This window comes from Phyllostomus discolor, chromosome 5, assembly GCF_004126475.2.
Source record: "Phyllostomus discolor isolate MPI-MPIP mPhyDis1 chromosome 5, mPhyDis1.pri.v3, whole genome shotgun sequence".
Classification (NCBI taxonomy): Eukaryota; Metazoa; Chordata; class Mammalia; order Chiroptera; family Phyllostomidae; genus Phyllostomus; species Phyllostomus discolor.
Window position 1 is genome coordinate 41881138 of NC_040907.2, and position 20954 is coordinate 41902091.

The 20954-nt window shown below is 36.1% G+C and overlaps 1 protein-coding gene across 5 annotated transcripts in view; it reads right to left on the reverse strand.

Moving 5' to 3' along the window:
• Positions 1-20954, reverse strand: part of OMA1 (OMA1 zinc metallopeptidase) — a 61073-nt gene that overhangs the window by 36851 nt on the left and 3268 nt on the right. For all 5 annotated transcript variants that reach the window (XM_036026168.1, XM_028512188.2, XM_036026170.1 and 2 more), the window contains exons 3-7: positions 17286-17514; positions 10858-11031; positions 10654-10758; positions 7495-7623; positions 3551-3625 (exon numbers count right to left, since the gene is read on the reverse strand). In XM_036026168.1, coding sequence (XP_035882061.1) covers positions 3551-3625; positions 7495-7623; positions 10654-10758; positions 10858-11031; positions 17286-17514 — 712 coding nt within the window. The remainder of the gene's footprint in view (positions 1-3550; positions 3626-7494; positions 7624-10653; positions 10759-10857; positions 11032-17285; positions 17515-20954) is intronic.

The following is a 20954-nucleotide window of genomic DNA, read 5'->3' on the forward strand; positions in this document are numbered from 1 at the left end:
TGATGCACCTGTTATGTAGTGGGGGGCGGAGCCTTAGGTGTTCACTAGGGCGGGACACCCCAGCTGCTGGGTTGTGACGCTGTATGTGGGACAGGGGTCAGAGAGGGAACAATGGCACTTGCTCCACTCTCTGTCGGATTTCAGTCCCTTCTGCCACTTCCCCCAAGCAAACTAGGTCTTTCTGGTGTTGATTCCTGTGTGGGTGGGTTTGTGTATGTTCTAGGCCCCTGTGGGTCTCTCCGATGAACTTTCCTGTGAGGGTGGGAGTCTCTCCTGGCACCTTAATCCTACAGGTGTTTTCAATCGGTGTTTTGAGGCTTTATTTCCCCGAACTGGAGTCCTGGGTTGCATGGTCTGTCTTGCTCCCCAGTTTCACCTGGTTTATCTGCACGTGAATATTGGGACTGACAGGTGTACCAGCCGCCTTGCGTGCCTCGCCCCTCCACAATCTGACGCTTTGCTGGGTCCGCCCACTGCCACCCCAGGCCTGGGTTCTCCAGCCACTGATTTTTTTTGCCTCGAGCCCTCTCTGCCAGCCGCCCATCTCCACCCCTCCTACCGGTCTGGATGATGTATCTTCTTTAGCTCCTTGGTTGTCAGACTTCCATACAGTTCAATTTTCTGTCAGTAGTGGTTATGTTTTTGTTTCTAAATTTTTGTTGTCCTTATTTTGGTTGTACAAGGAGGTACAATGTGTCTACCTATGCCTCCATCTTGGCCGGAAGTTCCAAATTAATAAAAATTAGAGACTTAAAATCATGCTAATGTAGGTATAAAAGAGGGGGTATTCTGATATGTCATTGGAAAGACTTGCTATCAACATTTTGGAATAATTGAGAGTTCTATCTTTTAAAAATAAAAATAAAAATGTCAGCAATCTCCTCTATAGCTATAAAAGCCCAAGGAGCATGAACCTACATAGATAAGGATGCCTATTTCAGAATTACTATAATAAAAAATTTTAAAACAACTCAAATGTTGCCCTCCTGGCGTGGCTCAGTGGACTGAGCACTGGCCTGTGAACCAAAGGGTTGCAGGTTCGGTTCCCAGTCAGGGCACATGCCTGGGTTGCAGGCCAGGTCCCCAGTGCAGGGTGTGTGAGAAGGAAACCCACATTGATGTTTCTCTCCCTCTCTGTCTAAAAATAAATAAATTAAAAAAAAAATGTTAGTTAATAGGTACATAATTAAATGAATTAGCCATGTTATAGAATATTAGGTAGCAATTAAAACAACTAAGTTAGAAACTTCCTCTTCTAGCAGTGTTGGAGTGAATAGCTTGTGGCAGAACAATGTGCCTATAAAACAATGTAGAAAATCTGGATATAATCTAAATAATATATGTTCAATAGTAATGAAGAGTTGCCAACTTAGGCAAGACTAGAGAAGTCAAAATTCCAGAAAGAAGGAAAGCTCACTGAGGTGAGTCTGACCTTCTGTGTGCCACTCTTCTGCTCAGCAAATCTGTCATTTTTTTATTATGTATTGGTTTTGGGTGTACAGCTTAGTGGTTAGGCAATCATAAACTTTACATAGTGTTCCCCTCCATATTTTCAGTACCCCAACTGGCACCACACATAGCTATCATAATATTATTGACTATATTTCCTATGCTTTACTTACTTTCCTGTGACTATTTTATACCTACCAATTTGTGCTTCTTAGTCCCTTCACCTCTTTTACCCAGCTCCCCAACCCCCACCCCTCTGGCAACCACCAGTTGTATCTATGTGAGTCTGTTTCGAATTTGTCTGTTCGTTTATTTTGTTCTTTAGATTCCTCATGTAAGTGAAATCATATGGTATTTGTCTTTCTCTGACTGACTTATTTTGCTGAGCATAATACCCTCTAGGTCCATCTGTGTTATTGCAAATAGTAAAATTTCACTCTTTTTTATGGCTGAATAATCTTCCATTGCATATGTGCCACAGCTTTTTTATCCACTCGTCTACTGATGGGCACTTATGTTGCTCCCATACCTTAGCTATTGTAAATAATGCTGCAAAGACCATAGGGGTGCATATATTCTTTCAAGTTAGTGTTTTGTGTTTCTTTGGACAAAACTCCAGAATTGGAATCGTTGGGTTTATTAAATGTTAAGCAGTGAACAGCAAAAGACTCAGAATATGAGCAGAACTCAAAAGAAATCTGAGCAGAAAGAGGTGACCAAGGAGAGCTTCTGGCTGTTTAACAGAGCTAGAGAGCCAAAATTTGTCAAGTTACCTTGAGAAAGCAGCTAAATTTGACAAGGCAAGATTTGAAAGATAACAGAGGTGGAGACAATTCTTTATGCCAGTTCACCATGGCATCTACAGATTCTTGAGCTACCTATTACAGAAATTCTTAGACATCAAGACTTATTACTAGGCTACAATGATGATATCACATTGGCTCAAAAGTAAATAAAAGGCCACTATAGAAATAGGGAGACCAGAAACAAAATTCCACAGAGCCTCTAAAACTTATGATAGAGACACTGAGTGTAGTGGAGAAAAAAATAACTTTAATAAACAGTGCTGAGTTCATTAGATATCCACATGGGAAAAAAATTACCTTAACCGAATCCTCATTTTACACACACACACACACACACAATAAAGCTTCTTGGAAATAAAACAGAAAGAATTTACTGAGCTAGGCAAAGATTTCCTAACCAGAACACACGCCCAAAGGAAAACTTCATGAGCTGTGGGACACTGGTGTGAGGAAAGTCATGGTACAGCCAGTCTGAGGGCCATTATCTAGGAACCTCTTCATCTACGCAATCTAATAATTTACTTATTCTACTCATGTAACATTCAAAAAACTGCTTGTGATTCTGTGAGTAATATCTTGACTTATGAAATTAAACCCATAAAACTCATAATGAGAAGTTCATATCACAGTGACTTTTTAACAGTTAGGACTTTTTAATAACTACTGAAAATTCAACAAAGAATTAAATACAATTTCAATTTAATATGTGAAGTGGCACTGTTTTTACTCATTTTTTAAAAATCCGATTTTGCTTCCAATGTTAAATCCTACAACTAATAACCCTCAATTTTCACAGGTGATTAAAAATAGCAACCAGGCGTAAAGTGCCATGTCAAGTAGACATGAACAAAGCTAACTTAACTCAGGGCAAACACCTAGAGCTGCTCTCTGTGGCTACCAAAAACAAGCAAGCCATCTGCTGTAACAAAAATAACCTGAAAGATATAGAGCTCTAAGTAAGCCTGCTGCTCTACCCTTTATTTTAATGGTAAAACCTCAGTTTGCTCATCTGGGATCACATCTACAATGTGATAAACCTTTCTCCCAGTCTGGAGAAACAGTTACATATCATCCTATTTACTCAAAAAGCTTCCTTAGATCCATAAAACAAGGGAGAGGAGTAAAATAAGGAGAGCATTAGCTTCCAGAGGGCACAGATTTAAAATGATATTAATAAAAAATTGTATACAATCCAACTTTCATTCTCTGTCCATGACAAACTTCATTAAGACAATGCACATGTATCTTTTGCTGTGTGAAGGACACTGTGTATTCTCAGCTACTGAACATGTTACCTTTGCAGCAATCTGTAGTCCAATTTTGTCTGCCTCAGCCTCCAATGTTCTACTATATGGTCTACTGAACAAATACTAAAAAGAAACAGAAAAAAAAGCTCCATTAAGGTTATTTCACAACAAAATAAAGTTTCTAAAATTAATTTCATGGAGTATCTAAAGTTTTTAAAATATCCAATATTGACATTTAAAGAATACCATGGTATAAGACATACAGTGCAGCCTTTATTTCCTCCACCAGAGATTAATATTCTTTAAATACAGCAAGAATAAATAAAATCATGCCTACAAACTTCTGGAGAGTCTATTGGTACCATATACAGTACTTTTATTTTTCCATTTATAATCTCTACCTACTATGTAGAAGATTCTGTAGGAAAGCTTATTGATGCAGTCTTTTATTATGGCCAAGGAACATTTGATCTTCAGTTTCAAAAGAAAACTGAAAAAATATAGCTACACAATAGCCAGTGACACTACTATAGAATTTATTTTAATTGGAAGATTAACCATAGAGCAGAATGTTCATTCTTTGATAAACTATCTTAATTTCCTTTTTTTCTAAGTATTGATTAGTTAGGAAAATGAAATTTACTCCCAACCTAAATTTTAAAATGCAAATAGATATGGTAACTTTAATTTTTCTAATTACTTATATTTATGTGACTGCTTTCCAGTTAAATTCTAATTTTCAGTAAGTACTAAAACTTTGTAGGCAATAGATCAATAGGCAGCACTTTTGAGAAAAGAGCTATTAATTGGGGAAGCAATTTTTCAAAGGTACATGTCAGTAATAGCTAGAAATGTGATCAATCTGATCCACAGCACATGACCATTAAATATAACTTTCTTCCTCCTCAATAGTTTTAGGTTGCTGAACTATATTACACAGTGTCTTCACTCTCCATAACTCATCTACAGGTGTCCCATCCAGTCTACTGATAATGCTGATTATAACTAATTTAACACATTGGCTTTCAAAGGAGACTTATATTCATTCCAGTCCAAACGCTGATGCATTCTAACTGTTCACTCTGGGCTAATCATTGGGCTGGCAAAAAAATTCCTGTGCTTTTAAAATAGAAGTCATGCTTTTCATTTTCACCAATAACTATTAATTCGGATATTCTGAGTATGTCAGCTATCCCCTGCATAATAATGTTGATTGTTCTCAATTAATGTCTCTATTTGATCGCTACCAACTTCAACTGGTCTACCCAACCATGGATCATCGTCCAGCAAGAAACTTCGCAAACCACCTATGACACATTTGATCAGTCACAGCACCTTCTCCATACACTGCACAAATCTTTTTTGCATTACAGCTGTTTTTACCTTTCTTGAAATAATAAAGCATAATTTACTGAAAATAAAATCATGTTATTTTATTTATAAAATCAATGTGTATTTTCTCCCAACTTCAATATTAAAATGGCTACACAAATATTCACCAATTTTGATGTTTTTTTTAAATGCACACTGATATGACAGCTGTCACAATACAACCGAACAAAATTGTTTTGAATGAAGTTAAAGACAACTAAGAGCTATTAGAGCCATCGTACACAAAAAACGAACTGTTGGGCCAACCCAATATTTAAAATATCTAAGCCCAATAGCACCGCATGTTGCAGAGAGAATAAAATAAACAAACAATAATAATAGCTCCTATTTATTGAGTCCTTACTTTGTGCCAGGTACTGTGCTAAATGCTTTAAATCTGTGGTTCTCAAAGGGATGTGACTATGTCTCCTGGAGACATTTGGAAATATGCGTATTTGGATACAGCTTTGATTGTCTGATGGAACACAGTGGGAAGGAAGAATGCTGTTTGGAGTCAGCTAGATGGTTAGAGGCTATTATATATACATCCTGCAATGCACAAGCCAACTCTCCATAAAGAATTATCCAGTCCAAAATAGCAATAGTGCTTACAGTGAGAACCCCTGCTTTAAATTTATCATTCATTTCAGAACAATGCTTTGAGTTAGTCAGTTTATTATCTCAAATCACAATGAAGAAACTGAGATCTATATAAGTGAAGTAACCTGCCCAGGTCCTATAGAGTTTATGCCTAAAGAGTCTAAATTCAAACACAGGTCCATCTGATCAGAGCTTGTCCCATTAACACCTACACGTGATTAATCCATGATATATTGTTTATCCTAGTGTCCAGCATAGGGTAAGCACTCCATAAATGTTAGCTACTATAATTATTTATTATGAATAGCTCTCAAAGCCCTGCCTGGTAGTGCTCTATGAGGCCTGCTACATTATACCCAGATCTTGAAGATTACAAAAATAGGGTTCCCCAATGGTTAAGTGAGGGCCCCTACTTCTTTCTTCTTCTCTTCCTTTCTCTGGCTGATAAATGTCTGCACATCCCTTTCCTTAAAAGACTTCACTCTACGCCCTCCCCTCCACCCTCGAATCACAATAAGCAAGACTTTAACTACAGAGTCCAGCACAAATAACACCCCTCTTTATTACAAAATCATAAGCATGTAATTCTGTAACATAACAATATCACACTGAAGCACACTATATGACACTTTAGGTGAAATGTTCAAATTAAACCTATAAATTATTACACCCATATCATTACCCTACCAGCCACACTCAAGCAGGCCTTACTTCCGCTGGTATTTTATAGCTAAAGAAACTAAGATGGAGACAAGTTAAAACAGTTGCTCAAATTCACCAAATTTTAGGGAGGACACTTGACTTAGGGAAAAAGAGTTCAAAGAGAAATAATACCTACTTTATTTTCAATTTAGTTATTAAGTTAAAGATTTATACCAAAGTGGCATGATTTATCAAGTATTTCAAAAGAAAAACAGCTAAAATTTATTTTTCTTATGACCAAGTCTTCGGATTCCATTACAGGAAAAGCTATCTATTGATAGAGAAAAAACTACATTAACTCCTTTGACTTCCCAGCACACCATAACAGAAATAAAATTCAAAATATGAGATCCTATAACCTAAGCAATAATCATTTCTTCTTTTTCCTTTTAAGAACATTTATTTAAATAAATGAAGCCAAATGATATGGCAACAATGAAGAAAAGACTTAGTTATCTAATTTCAAAAGCAATTTGTCTCTAAGAATTTTACACATTAGATTTAAACAGCACCCAGATGGCTCCCTGATGGGTGCTCCACAGATCATTAAATAAACAAATAACAGATTGTTCCTAAATAACTAAATCTCCCAGGACAAGACAAAATATTTGAAAAAAGATATAAAATAAAATAATTAATCACAGTTAACAAAGCAATTATCAAGAGTGCAGAATCTACTTTCAGTAGTGCAGTGTTTTGAACAAAATGAGAGAATGCGTTTTATGAAATGATTATCATTACACATAAGCACAAAGAACAAAAGTCAACAAATACCCAGTAAGACTGTCCTTTTAATATTGCCTAGGCAATGTTAATTTAGCTAGGAGTGAGGAGGTGAGGGTGGTAAAGTAGCTCAGCCAAACTTGTGCCCATAAAAGTTTACAGGTTTTAAGAGTTCCCCATCAAAATGCAAATATCTGGAGGAGTGGAGAGTCATCCAGTAAGTACACCATAGTCAATGTAAGAAACAGAAGTGGAAAGTTTGAAGGTAAAGTGACAGAAGGAAAGGAAGGGTTTGTGACTGGGTTGTCGCTGTAAGAACCGTGACTATGCCAAAAGAAAACACAACTGTGTTAGCCAAGAATTGCTAAGCCCTACTAACCCATCTATCTCCATCATTAAAGAGATGCAATCCTTTCAAATTTGAATACTCTTTATTAAGAATATCCCCTGAAAATGCAAAAACATAGATTGCTAAATTAGTACCTGTGTTTCATGATAATATGTGAAAACACTGCTGGCATTTGTTGCTTTACGGTACTATTTAAAATATCTTCACCATTGGCCATTACAAATTCAAGTTATTGTCTCAGACTTACCTCCTGCAATTTAGACTGTAGCCACTGGCCCAAAATTGCCAAGCTATCTCGAGGACAAACGGCCCAAATCATTGTGAGAAAAATCAGACCTAGGAAATCCAATAAATGAACCACACTGGCCTTTTCTGCCTGAGAATAATCAAAATAATGAATATTACATTTAATAAAATGAGACAGTATATGCGTTTTCTAGTTTATCATGTGTAACCACATTAAAAAATTACTTATGTTTAAATGACCTTCACAAACATTAGATTAAAAGATTATAAGGTTTTTTTTCTTCTGCATGCTTTATCTTTTCTCAATCTGTTCATCTCATCATTTGCTTACATACTTACATATTCACTCATTCATTCAATTAACACTTACTGAACCACTTACCCTCACTCAGATCCAAAGACAGGTTCATTAATCCCCAGTTTCTTACATTAATGAGAATAGTAATCTTGTAAAATAGGTGCAATTATCTCTATTTTACAGATAAAGAAACTAAGATGGAGATAGGTTAAAACAGTTGCCCAAATTTCACACAGCTATTAGTAAAAGGACAAGGAATCAAACCCAGGAAGTTTTAGTTTCTAATAATTGTTAATTCTTTTTAGAAATCAAATAAATGTCTTTATTATACTGTTGGACAGAGACTAAACACTACATAACATATGAAGCAGTTAAAACAAGGAACAATTCAGAAATAAATTAGCTTATTTTAAATAAAAATCTTTTGGCCATCACAACCTAATATATGATTCATTTATTGTAAGTTTACAATTTTATAAGTCTAGTATTTCTCACCAGGAAATTGGGTTCTATGAATTTCTGTATTTACTTGTAGCAATAATTGAAAATGGTTTTACTTAAAGGAGTTATTTTTAGTCATAATATCTAAATATAAGTTTAATGCACAGGATTGCTCATTGTTCACCACTAAAGTCAATTATAGATGTTGGTGTAATGCTAATGTTGACAATAGAGGAATCCTTACTTTAGTGTATGAGACATAGCTGACAACAAGAAATAACCACCTGGAATACTTCTCTTTATAATACAATCTGCCCTTATAAAGCATTCTTTGCTTCATTATAAGAACTGTGGGTCATGAAAAACAATTAAGGAATTATTTTAGCATAAAAGAGTAAAATTCCAAATGATGAAGTCATTATAGTAGAGAAAAATCCTTGTTATTAACTGAAGAATTGCTATTATACAGCAAAATCAGTGTATTTGTGGAATAAAGAAAACAAATAAAAGGCTCCATCAAATCAAAATGGAGACTGCTAAAAAAGAAACCACAGTGTTGATTTCTAAGACCTCTGCCAAAGAAATATTAATAACTATTTTCTATTTTTAAGGCTACTATTTACTTTTTATGCTGCATTTCATTATTGTCCTTGCACTGATAGAGAGAACAATATGCTGAATGCAGCATTAAACAAGATGCCAGAAAAACAAATGTGTTAAATATTAACACCCTTTAAATGCTAAAAATAGCCAAAACTGATTGATTTTGAAGTTCTGAAGCCATTTCTTGAAAGATAAAATCTATTTCAACTGCTCAGATTTATTCTTGTATATATTTGTTTAAAGAAAGTATTTTTAAATTTTTCCTACAACTCAGAAGAAATAAAGAAGATTTCTACTATTTGTGCTTCAGAAAAGCACAACTTTGGCCCACCTCATCTTATTAATACTCTAGGGAGTAGACAGAATTTGAGATGACTTTTAGAGGAATTAACAACATTTTCATTTCCATTTAAAGTTAATACTACTTGCATTTCCTATCGAACATTTCACAATCCTTTCACTATTTACCTTCATATTTTCAATTAAAGAAAATATACCTGTCTCTAATTATGTGGACAAAAGAGCCATGCATATATTTTAAATCTTTCATTAAAGTTTAGTTGGCATACAATATTACATTAGTTTCAAATGCACAACAGTGATTCAACATTTATATACTTTACTATGTGATCACTATACTTCGTATAACCACCTGTCACCATGAAAAGTTATGGTATTATTGACTGTATTCTCTGTGCTGTACATCAACAAATGAATGGATAAAAAAGAGTCATGCATGCTTTTTTTTTTTTAATCCACACCAGAGGATACGTTTACTGACTTTAGAGAGAGGGGAAGGGAGGGGGAGAGAGAGACATCGACTGGTTGCCTCCTATATGTGCCTGACCAGGAACCAAACCTGGAACTGAACTTGCAACCTAGGCTTGTACACTGACCAGCAATCAAACCCAGGACCCTATGGTTTGCAGCACAATGCTCCAACCAACTGAGCCATGCCAGCCAGGGGACCGTGCATATTTTTTAAAGGGTAAAAATAAAATATGTGTAAATAAATATATTACATTTATGGACTCATACCACGACAAACAGATGTGCTCTCACAGAAGTATAAAACAACCTGAATTCTATAGTCTTTAAGAAAGTGTTCCAACCAACAGGTAACTGTGGTAAAAGGAAGCAATGCTGGACTTGCAAAAAGTAGAGATGGGTTAAAGCCCCGATTGCACCACTTAGTCACATTAGTCATGTTACTTAGAGCCTTTTTAAACATTGGTTTCCTCATACACAATATAGGGATATTAAATACATACCTCATGAGGACACTATTAAAATTATGAATGGGGGGTACATACTAAAAAGCTCAATAAACTGTACAATGGCAAGGTATCATTCTTATTACTCTGCATTAATTATATATGGCATATCATTCTAGACATTTTCAAAGATGCTCCAAGCTATCCTCAGAGAATGAAAAACCAAGAAAACTGATTTACCCATTTAAACAGTAATATCAGTTTCCTACAATTAATTTTCTGACTAGATTACAAGGACATTAATAATTACAAAAATTTTAAATCTAATTTGAAATAATTAGAGGTTGAGAATAATCACTTCCTAGCAAAAGAGACAGGTGATAAAAATGGTATTTAAGAGAAACACTAGTTATTCATTATCAAATACTAAAGACCATAAAAACTCCCAAAATTAGCCGATCATATTTTTGTCAGGTAACAGAAGACAATTACTAAAAACTAAAATTCCACCCCAAAAAAGAACGCTGAAAAGACTCAACTCTTTAAAAATTCAACTTGCTAACTGCAACATTTTGACAACTAAATGTTCACTTTAGGTACTTACAGCGTGCTCAAGTATTGCATGTGCTATTTCGTGGCCCAAAATGAAGGAAAGCTGATGAATATCCGACACACTAATAAGCCCCGTGAAGACAAACACATGTCCATTCTGCACCATAAAGAAAATAATGTAAACAGCTAGAACATGATAAGAAACAAGAATGTGAAATTTAACAATTAAAAATTAGGTTTGAGAACATTTACTTACTGGAAGCACAAAGGCATTTACATCGGGGGAATCAACCACATGAATAATCCAATTGACCTCAGAGATCCCTGGAATATCTTTATTGCATTCAATTAAATGATAAAACACTTCTTTAATGGTCAGGTACTGGGCATCATTCTCAGTTAGCATATCATTTTTGTATTCTTCCATCCACTGAAAGATTAAAAAGAAAATCAGTCTTTATTTTATTTACTTATTCATTTATTTTTATCCTCACCTCAGAAAATACTTATTGATTTTAGAGACAGGGGGAGAGGGAAAGAAGCATTGATATGAGAAACATTGATTGGTTGCCTCTCCTACATGTCCCCAACCAGGGACTGAACCCACAACCTAGACACATACCCTAACCAGGAATTGAACCTGCAACTTTCTGGTTTATGGGGCAATGTTCCAACCAACTGAGCCACGCTGGCCAGGGCTAGTCTTCATTTTAAAATAGCTTCAGTTCTACCAAATGTTTATATTGCTTCATGAGAGTTATATGGTTGAACATTTTAGTTTCTAGTTATGTAAATATTTGCATATATTAAACACTCAAATTTCTCAAATTTGCATTATTCATGCAAAGGCAATGTGGTTTCTCACAAATTAAGTAAATTATAATAAGATTTTTTCATATAAACTAGTTCAAATAAAAATTTTATTCATCTTTTCCATTAACATATAAATAAAATGTTTATATATTATTTCTATTTTCTTAAGCATTTTAGAAAAACAAAATGTTGCCTAGAGAGCATAAATATTTCATATAGGAAAGTAAAACACAAAAGAAAATTACTTTCAAAATCCACTGAATAGAAAAACACCCTATACTTTAATAAGAAAGTTAAACTTCTACAAGAAAATAATACACATTTCATTAATTTTACATGTTTTATTCACAAAGAGTGAAAGGAAATTACTGAAATTTCAGAACCATGAGGCATATCATTTTCTCTATATTATGCTGATGAGGACTAGCCACCACATACAGAAAACTTTTCTAAAACAATATTCATGGAAGACCCTTTCAAGTGTACTGAAAACAAGGATGTTCTGAAAATACTACTTCAATTTCCATTCAATATATAATTTCTTCTTTGGCACATGAACCAACGAATTTGTAAGCTTCTTCCTTGAAATGATTAAAAATGGGGGATTTTGTAGACTATGAATTTGTAAGTCTTTATACCAATTAGCATTTTTAAAAAGCATTAAGTCGCCAGTGTAACCTGTCTGAAAAAAATCCATTATTACATTAACCCTCCTGATATAAATAAGGCAAGCAAGATTACACGTACAATAGCCCACCCTTATCTGTTAGCTATATGTACCAACACCCTAAGTGGGTGCCTGAAACAGCAGACAGTACTGAACCCTATACATACTATGTTTTTTTCTTACAAATATGTACCTATAATAAAGTTGACTTCATAAATTAGGCACAATAAGAGATTAAGAATAACTAAAAATAAAACAAGTATAACAAATACTATAATAGCAATAAAAGTTATATGAATGTGGTCTTTCTCAAAACAGCATATTGTACTTCTTCCTAATATCCTTCTTCTTATAATGACGTGAGATGATACAATGCCTACATAATGACATGAAGTGAGGTACTCACAATGGCATGTACCATATTTTGCAGTGTATAATGTGCACTTTTTTGCCCAAATTTTTGAGGGAAAAATAAGGATAAGCATTATACATGGGTAGTAACTGAAATACCTTGTATCTGTTCTTGTGTTTTGTAATTATTTGTTACATAAAAGTTCTTATACCATGGTATGTTCAAAAACAAATGCTAAAATCCCTTTATAATACAAAAACCAAGTATCTAAATATAAATAAATAAATAAATATATAAATAAATAAATAATTGAATTAAAAATTAAAACAAAAGGTTTTTTTCCCAAAAGTGTTAGCCAAAAATGTTGGCATGCATTACACACAGGAGCACAAGTACACAAAGCAAAATATGGTAATTTAAAACTTATGAAGTGTTTATCTACGGAATTTTCCATTTAATATTTTTGGACCACAGTTGATCACGGGTAACAAACCATAGAAAGTGAAAGCACAAATAAGGGGAAACTACTAGTATAATTACAATACTTTATAGTAGCACTGTTAAGAACACGTTCGAATTTTCATATCAAGCAGATATTACATTTGTAGTTTAAAAATAAGAAATAAAAGAGAATATATGTATGTACATATATAAGTTTTTAAAGCTTCTTAGTGATGTGAGTTGTAGAAGTTCACTCATCTCAATCTTTCCAGAACACTTTCCTCAAATTTGCCTCTGACCAGACAGTATTTTAAGAAACATCATAAATCTCTGTATAAGTTCTACTAGAAAGGATGTTCTAATAGATGTTCTAGTGAAAAAAAAACCACTGTTATTTCTTTTTTTCACAGTAACTTTCCATTGACAAACTTGGAAACTCAATTAGAACAAGGTACAAAGATCCTACCTTGACAAAGCTATCAAGTGAGGCTATGAGACTTCAAAAGACATTGATTGATCACATACTATGTATGTGGAATGAACTGAAGATAGAAAAATGATCTGGGACTTCCGGTCAACATGGCAGCATAGGCAGACATGGCTCACCTCTTCTCACAACCACAACAAAATCACAGCTAAGATATAGAACAACCATCACTCAGAACCAATGGAAATCGAGTTGAATGAAGTCTGACAACTACGGATTAAAAAAACTACACCCATCCAGACAGGTAGAAGGGGTGCAGATGCAGAATGAGCTGGTCCCATATCCATGTGTACTGGATAAGAATTCAGAAGGGATATTTTGGGAGTAAGGAGTTCCAGCCCCACACCAGGCCCCTCAGCCGAGGGTTCCAGTGCCAGGAAGATAAGTCCCCACAACTTCTGACTGAAAAAACCAGCAGGGATTGAGCTGCTGGAAGAAACTGAAGCCCCAAGGAGTTCCTCTTAAAGAACCCATACATGGACTCACCTATTCAGACTCACTCCCTCTGGGTTCCAGCCCTAGGGTGGCAGCTTGAGGGGCACCCGTGGTATGCAGGGGGAAGCTGAAGTGTCTGGCATCAAGGTGAGCAGAGGCCATTGTGCCTTTTCTGAGCCCTCCCCCACATAGCTGGCAGACTGGTACTATATCTAAAATTCCATCAACTTGCCTAACCCCGTTTTCTCCACCCTGGATATCCCCAGAGACTCTACCCCACCCAACTTATAGGCCCACCCAAGCTGCTTTTCCATATGAATGGCTGGTCTTGGCTTAGGCTTTAAAACTTCCAAAATCCTCTCAAACAAACAGCAGCTGGCCTCCATGAGCCTCAGGCCTGGAACTCCAGCCTAGATTCACAGCTTGGCTTTGCCTGGGAATCTCCAAGCCCAGTACAAGTAGCAGCCATCTCAGATTACTTTAAAGCTCATGCAGGATGACCATGAGCAAAACACAGGGCGAAGGCTGACCTTGGCCTGTACCACCTAGGAAACCCCAGGGCCAGGCCATCCAGTGGACAGCTACAGACCATGCTGTCCCTGCACAGCTGACCCTCCATGGAGGGTAGAGGTTGGTGGTCAGTGGTTATAGCCAATCCTTGCAGCTGACTGGCTTCGGTAAATCCTTCCCATTGACCTGCCAACAGTAACCAAGGCTCAACTACAAGAGGAGGGTGTATTCAGCTCACTTAAGTGCGCACCTCGAGTACCCACCTAGGGTGTTAGGGGAGGCTGTGCATCTGGACCCTACAGGACACTTACTACATTAGACCACACTACCAAGACACAGAGTCAGAGAAGTTCTACCTAATACTTAGAAACAAACACAGGGAGGCTGCAAAATGAGGAGACAAAGAAACAAGACCCAAATGAAAGAACAGATCAAAACTCCAGAAAAAGAGCTAAATGAAATGGAGATAAGCAATCTATCAGATGCAGAGTTCGAAACACTGGTTACAAGGATGCTCAAGGAACTCTGTAAAGATATCAACAGCATAAAAAAGATCCAATCAGAAACTAAGGATACTAGTTGAAATAAAGAAAAATTTAGAGGGAAACAACAGTAGAGTAGATGAAGCTGAGAATCAGATCAATGATTTGGAACATAATGAAACAAAAAACAACCAATCAGAACAAGAAGGAGAAAAGAGAATCCAAAAAAATGAGGATAAACAGCCTGTGGGACAACTTCAAGCAGTCTAACATTAATTTCATAGGGGTGCCAGAAGAAGAGAAAAAGCAAAAAATTGGAAATCTACTTGAAAAAATAATGAAAGAAAACTTCCCCAATTTGAGATGGAAACAGACATGTAAGTCCAGGAAGCATACCAAGCATGATGAATACAGAGAGGCCCACTCCAAGACATCACAATTAAAATGCCAATGGTTAAAGATAAATAGATGGGAGGGAGTTTATGGGAGAAAGGGTGAGGTAAAAGGCTTAAGAAGCACCAATAGGTAGTTACAGAATAGTCATTGGGATATAAAGTACAGTATCAGAAAGGTTGTAGCTAAAGTACTCATACACATGATACATGGATGTGAACAATGGTAGAGAGATTGCCTAAGGGAGCGGGGAGTACAGGGGACAGGAGGCAAAGGGGGAAAAATCAGGACAACTGTAATAGCATAATCAATAAAATATAATTTAAAAAAATGATGATCTGTCCTCAAGGAGCTTACTAGTGGTACCAAATGATTTAACTACCTGAGTTATATTGTCTAAGGAGTTAAGATTTCTAAATTCCAACTTTATTTTGCATTCAAGAAATATAATAAATTGCCAAAATTGATGTTACAAAAAAAAACACTCTTATTCCACTTTACTTTCAAAGTCCAAAACTTTAGACTATAGACCTGAATACATACTAAGCACTAGTTTGTGCACTGTACTCAATATAAAATCATAAACAAAACAGACAGGGTCTCCTGCCCCCATGGAACTTAATCTAACAAGGGAGACAGATTGGCAAATAAATGTTACCCATGTGATGAGTGCTTTAAAGGAAAAGTACAGTACATAAAGAAAAAATAAAGTGGGAGAGGTAAGCCCAATATATAGCCAAGCACTGGGAACAATTGCAAAGGAGCTGATTCATAATTCAGTTGTTATGAAGGATACCCACTCTGAGCCCAATGTAGCTACCCTGACAAACCCAGTTTGGATAATCAAGGGATTTCCTGAAAAAGTGGCATTTAAGTTCACATATGATAAAAAGGAGTTAGCTGGGTGAACGAGGGAAATATAGTCAGTAGGAATACTAAGTATGAAAGGTCAGAGCCTTTGGGGGGAGGAAATGCTAATTTCCTGTCAAAGACTAAAATAAAAAAGTAGTACATCTTTCATATTTAAGAAACTTTCTTGGTGCACGAAGACAGAAAAATATGGCCCAAATGAAAGAATAGATCAAAACTTCAGAAATAATACAACTAAGTGATGAAGAAATAGCCAATCTATCAGACACATAGTTCAAGACACTGGTAATTAGGATGCTCACAGAAATGATTGAGTATGGTTGCAAAATAGAAGAAAAAGTAAAGGCTATGAAAAGTGAAACAAAGAAAAATATACAGGGAACCAGCAGTGAAGGGAAGGAAACCAGGACTCAAACCAATGGTGTGGCACAGAAAGAAGAAATAAACATTCAACCATAACAGAAGAAACAAGAATTCAAAAAAATAAGGAGACATTTAGGAACCTCCAGGACAACTTTAAACATTCCAACATCCAAATCATGGAGGTGCCAGAAGGAGAAGAGGAAGAGCAAAAAATTGAAAATTTATTTGAAAACATAATGAAGGAGAGCTTCCCTAATATGGCAAAGGAAATAGACTTCCAGGAAGTCCAGGAAGCTCAGAGTCCCAAAGAAGTTGGACCCAAGGAAGTACCCACCAAGGCACATCATAATTAAGTTACCCAAGATTAAAGATAAGGAGAGAATCTTAAAAGCAGCAAGACAAAAAGAGACAGTTACCTACAAAGGAGTTCCCATAGGACTATCAGCTGATTTCTCAAAAGAAACCTTTCAGGAAAGAAGGGGCTGGGAAGAAGTATTCAAAGTCATCAAAGGCAAGGACCTACATCCAAAATTACTCTAGCCAGCAAAGCTATCATTTAGAATGGTAGGGCAGATAAATGCTTCCCAGATAAGGTCAAGTTAAAAAATACAGGGAATAAGAAGCATAAATGGTAGGTACAAAATAGTCAGGGGAAGGTTAAGAATAGTATAGGAAATGGAGAAGCCAAACAACTTATATGTATGACCCACAGACATGAACTAAGTAGGGGGAGAATGCTGGTGGGAAGATGGGTGCAGGGCAGAGGGGAATAAAGGAGAAACAAATAAAAAAAAAATCTTAGCAAAAAAAACCTTTCTTGCTTTAAATATTAAATTAAACACCCTAATTAAAGACAATTCTTACTACTTACTGCTTGACATTCCAGTTCTGACAAAAGACTGAAATGTTCTTTCCCCAATAGTAGTAGCTTGGTCCTTCCTGTGATTGGACTCACTTCCAGGTGAGTAAAGTAAAACACTACGAAGAGCAATCCAAAACTACTCAAACCCAGGAATAACTTCCATTTATTCTTCCTGACACTTTCTTTAAACAGCTCCTTCTTGTTAGGAGGAAGTGCACGCCACCATTTCCTTATGCCCCTAGAGCAAAAAGAAAAATTTAAAGTTCTGATAACAGTATCAACACATATCACCAAAACTAAATACTTATGCTAGAATTTTATGTCTTCAAATACTTGAATTTATATGTCTGTATAGATGGCTTCAACAAAAATCTATAAAATTCTTAGGGAAATGATGAAAAATGAACTATATAGAGCTATAGTTAAAAAGTCTAACGTTCATTCTAATTTTCTTCAGGTACCTCAAAGGTAAACACTGAATGAGGAACTGTTTTACTACAGCTACCACTGGTTAACATTTACTGACTGTATGCCACATGCAAAGTACCCTTCTAGTCATTACACATATGTAATTTCATTTAATCTTCATAACCCTATTACCAAAGGGAAAACGGGGACACAGAAGTTAAGCAATTTGTCCAAGGTCATAGAGTAATAAGAGGAAAACCAAACACCCTGGCTAGTTGGCTCAGTTGGTTGGAGGGTGGTCCTGCAAGACGAAAGGTTGCAGGTTCCATTCCCAGTCAGCGCACATACCTAGTTTGTAGGTTCGGTCCCCAGTCAGGGAGTGTGCAAGAGGCAAGCAATTGATGTTTCTCTTGCACATTTGTGTTTCTCTCCCTCCTTCCCTGTCCCTCTCTCTAAAATCAATAAATGTCCTCAGGTGAGAATATAAATAAAGAAATAAAGAAATAAGAAACAAAGAGGAAAAGGGAGCAATGGAGGCAATGTAATTCCAGGGGCAACGAATTGCCCAAATAAACTTCTGAGAAGTTATGATACAATAAATCTATCCCCTAAACCTCCATTCTCCCCACTGTTCATCAGACTTCCAGCATAATCTGCCAGTGCTTCAGCAAGGTACAAGGGAAACCACCTCAGCATTGACTTTAGAAATAAATATTGTTCCATAGCAGAAACTCCATGCCCTGTACAACATGACAAAGGAGAAGTAATAAGGAGAGCATAAGCAAAGAAAATAAGAAAACAAGAGTTTTCACAGATATCATTTGGGGAGTTCTAATCTACCAAGCAACAATACTCTTTTGTGTCCAGAGACATTTTGACAATAGGCAATGTTTTCAAGACTGGGACAAAAATCTTCCCTTGTGAGTTCATCTGTAAAATCACAACAAAAAATTTGAAACACATACATCATTGTCTTGGCAAAATTTATTTTATAAAATAAAAATAACTTCTTTTTCTTAACTTTGTTGTCACAACTAAAATGCCTCCAAAGATTAAAACAACCTATGAACTTATTTCCTATTTAAAACTTCCTATGACTTATTACTCTTTAAATTTATAAAACAGACTTCAAAAGAATATTTTAGGTGACTGACAATAGTAACAACAATAAAAAAATTAAAATAAAAGAATGATAAAAAATCTGGATTTTTCTTTTTTGCTCAATCACCCCAACCCCTCCCATCCAGCCCCTACCCCCCAGCTGTCAGTCTGCTCTCTACAAGTCCGTCACTATTTTGTTCATTAGAGTCCACATGTGAGTGAAATCATATGGTATTTGTATTTCTCTGACTGGCTTATTTCATTTAGCATAATACTCTCCAGATCTATCCATGCTGTCACAAAGGGTAAGATTTCCTTCCGTTTTATGGCCAAGTAGCGTTCCACTGAGTAAATGTACCACAGCTTTTTTATCCATTCATCTACTGATGGGCATCTGGGATGCTTCCAACTCTTGGAGACTGTAAATAATGCTGCAGTGGACATAGGGTGCATTTATTCTTTCGAATTAGTGTTTTGGGAAGAGAGCAGATTGACAGCTGTCAAGAGGGAGGAGAGATTGGGGGAATCCAAGGACTGAGAAAAAAAGGAAAAAAACCTCATGAACACAGAGAAGTGTGGTAATTGCCAGGGGGTGGGGGATGGAGGAAGACAGAAGAGAGTATGGGGGAATAAATGGCGATGGACGAAGACTTGACTCACCTGGGGTAGTGAACATACAATATAGTGTATAAATGATGTGTTGTAAAATTGTGTACCTGAAACCTGTATGATTTAGTTAACCAGTGTTACCCCCAATAAATTCAATTAAAAGGGGGAAAAAGAAGAGCTACTTGCCCAAGAACCTGAACTGATTTGTGACAAAGATTCTTCCCCCAGCAAACTCTCCTCAATGTCTCCTGAACTCTTTTGCAACTAGGTCTTGACTTTCAGACTCTGCATTGTCCAATGTTAGCAAGAACCTTGCTAAGTCAGTTTAGCCAGAATCCCCTATCCTCCTACCTGATCACCCTTGGATCCTCATCCTTCCCAGCTCCCAGGTGATACCTGATCCCCCTCACCTGCCTTCAGCAACACTCTTATTAGGTCTGTTTAGGCAGAATCCCACCTCACTCCTGACACTTCCTCTAATTTTCCATCCACCGACCCCACGACCCCACCCGGCGCCTTGGCTACAAATTCCTGCTTACCCATGCTGTATTCAGAATTGACTCCAGTTCTATATTGAGGTCTCTTTTCTTCTACTACAATACTCCTGAGTAAGAGCTGTTTTCACTGCTGTAATTATTGTCTCGCTCTGGTTTTCTTTGATAGTCATTACTTAAATCAGGAACTAATCTATCTGTATATTTTCTGCATGCCAATGCCAAATCATAAAAAACACAGTAACAGAGTGTGATTTTGATAAAAATAAAAATAAAGTAAAATTGCCCTTGCTGGTGTAGCTCAGTGGATTGAGCATAGGCTTTGAACCAAAGCATCACAGGTTCGATTCCCAGTCAGGGCACATGCCTGGGTTGCAGGCCATGGACCCCAGCAACCACATATTGATGTTTCTCTCTCTCTCTCTTTCTCCCTCACTTCCCTCTCTGAAAATAAATAAAATCTTAAAAAATTTTAAAAAATAAATAAAATAAATAAAATAATTGGGTTCATATGGAAGTAAAGAAGGCCGCTAGACGGGACTTCACTGTTATCAAACATAAGAAAGCTTTATGAAGAGATAATGCTTAACTTTACCTTTCATCAATCTTCCATGAAGCAAATAAAACAGGATTAATTATGGAGAGAGGATAAAATGAATATAAAATACTATTTAGCTGGAAAAAAATATTAATTATTATAAGGGACTATCAAGAGCAAATAAAGCCTTATTGAAAATAGAATAGAAAAATAAATAAACTAATGCTTTAAGAGTTAACTTGGCTCAGAGTGCGCCCATTTTTTAAAGATTATTCCTTTATTATTTTATATTTTTTAAAAGAACTTCAAATTTTATTTTTCAATTACAGTTTAAATTCAACATTATTTTGTATTAGTTTCAAGTGTAAGAGATCATTTTTTTAATTGTATTTTTTCTATTACCATTTGGTCCCCTTATATATCCCCTACCCCAAGCAATCACCACACTGTTGTCTGAGTCCTTGTTCCCTTTTGCTCAATTCCTCCACCCCCTAACCTCCCTGCCCAAGAGCCCATTCTTAAATAAGC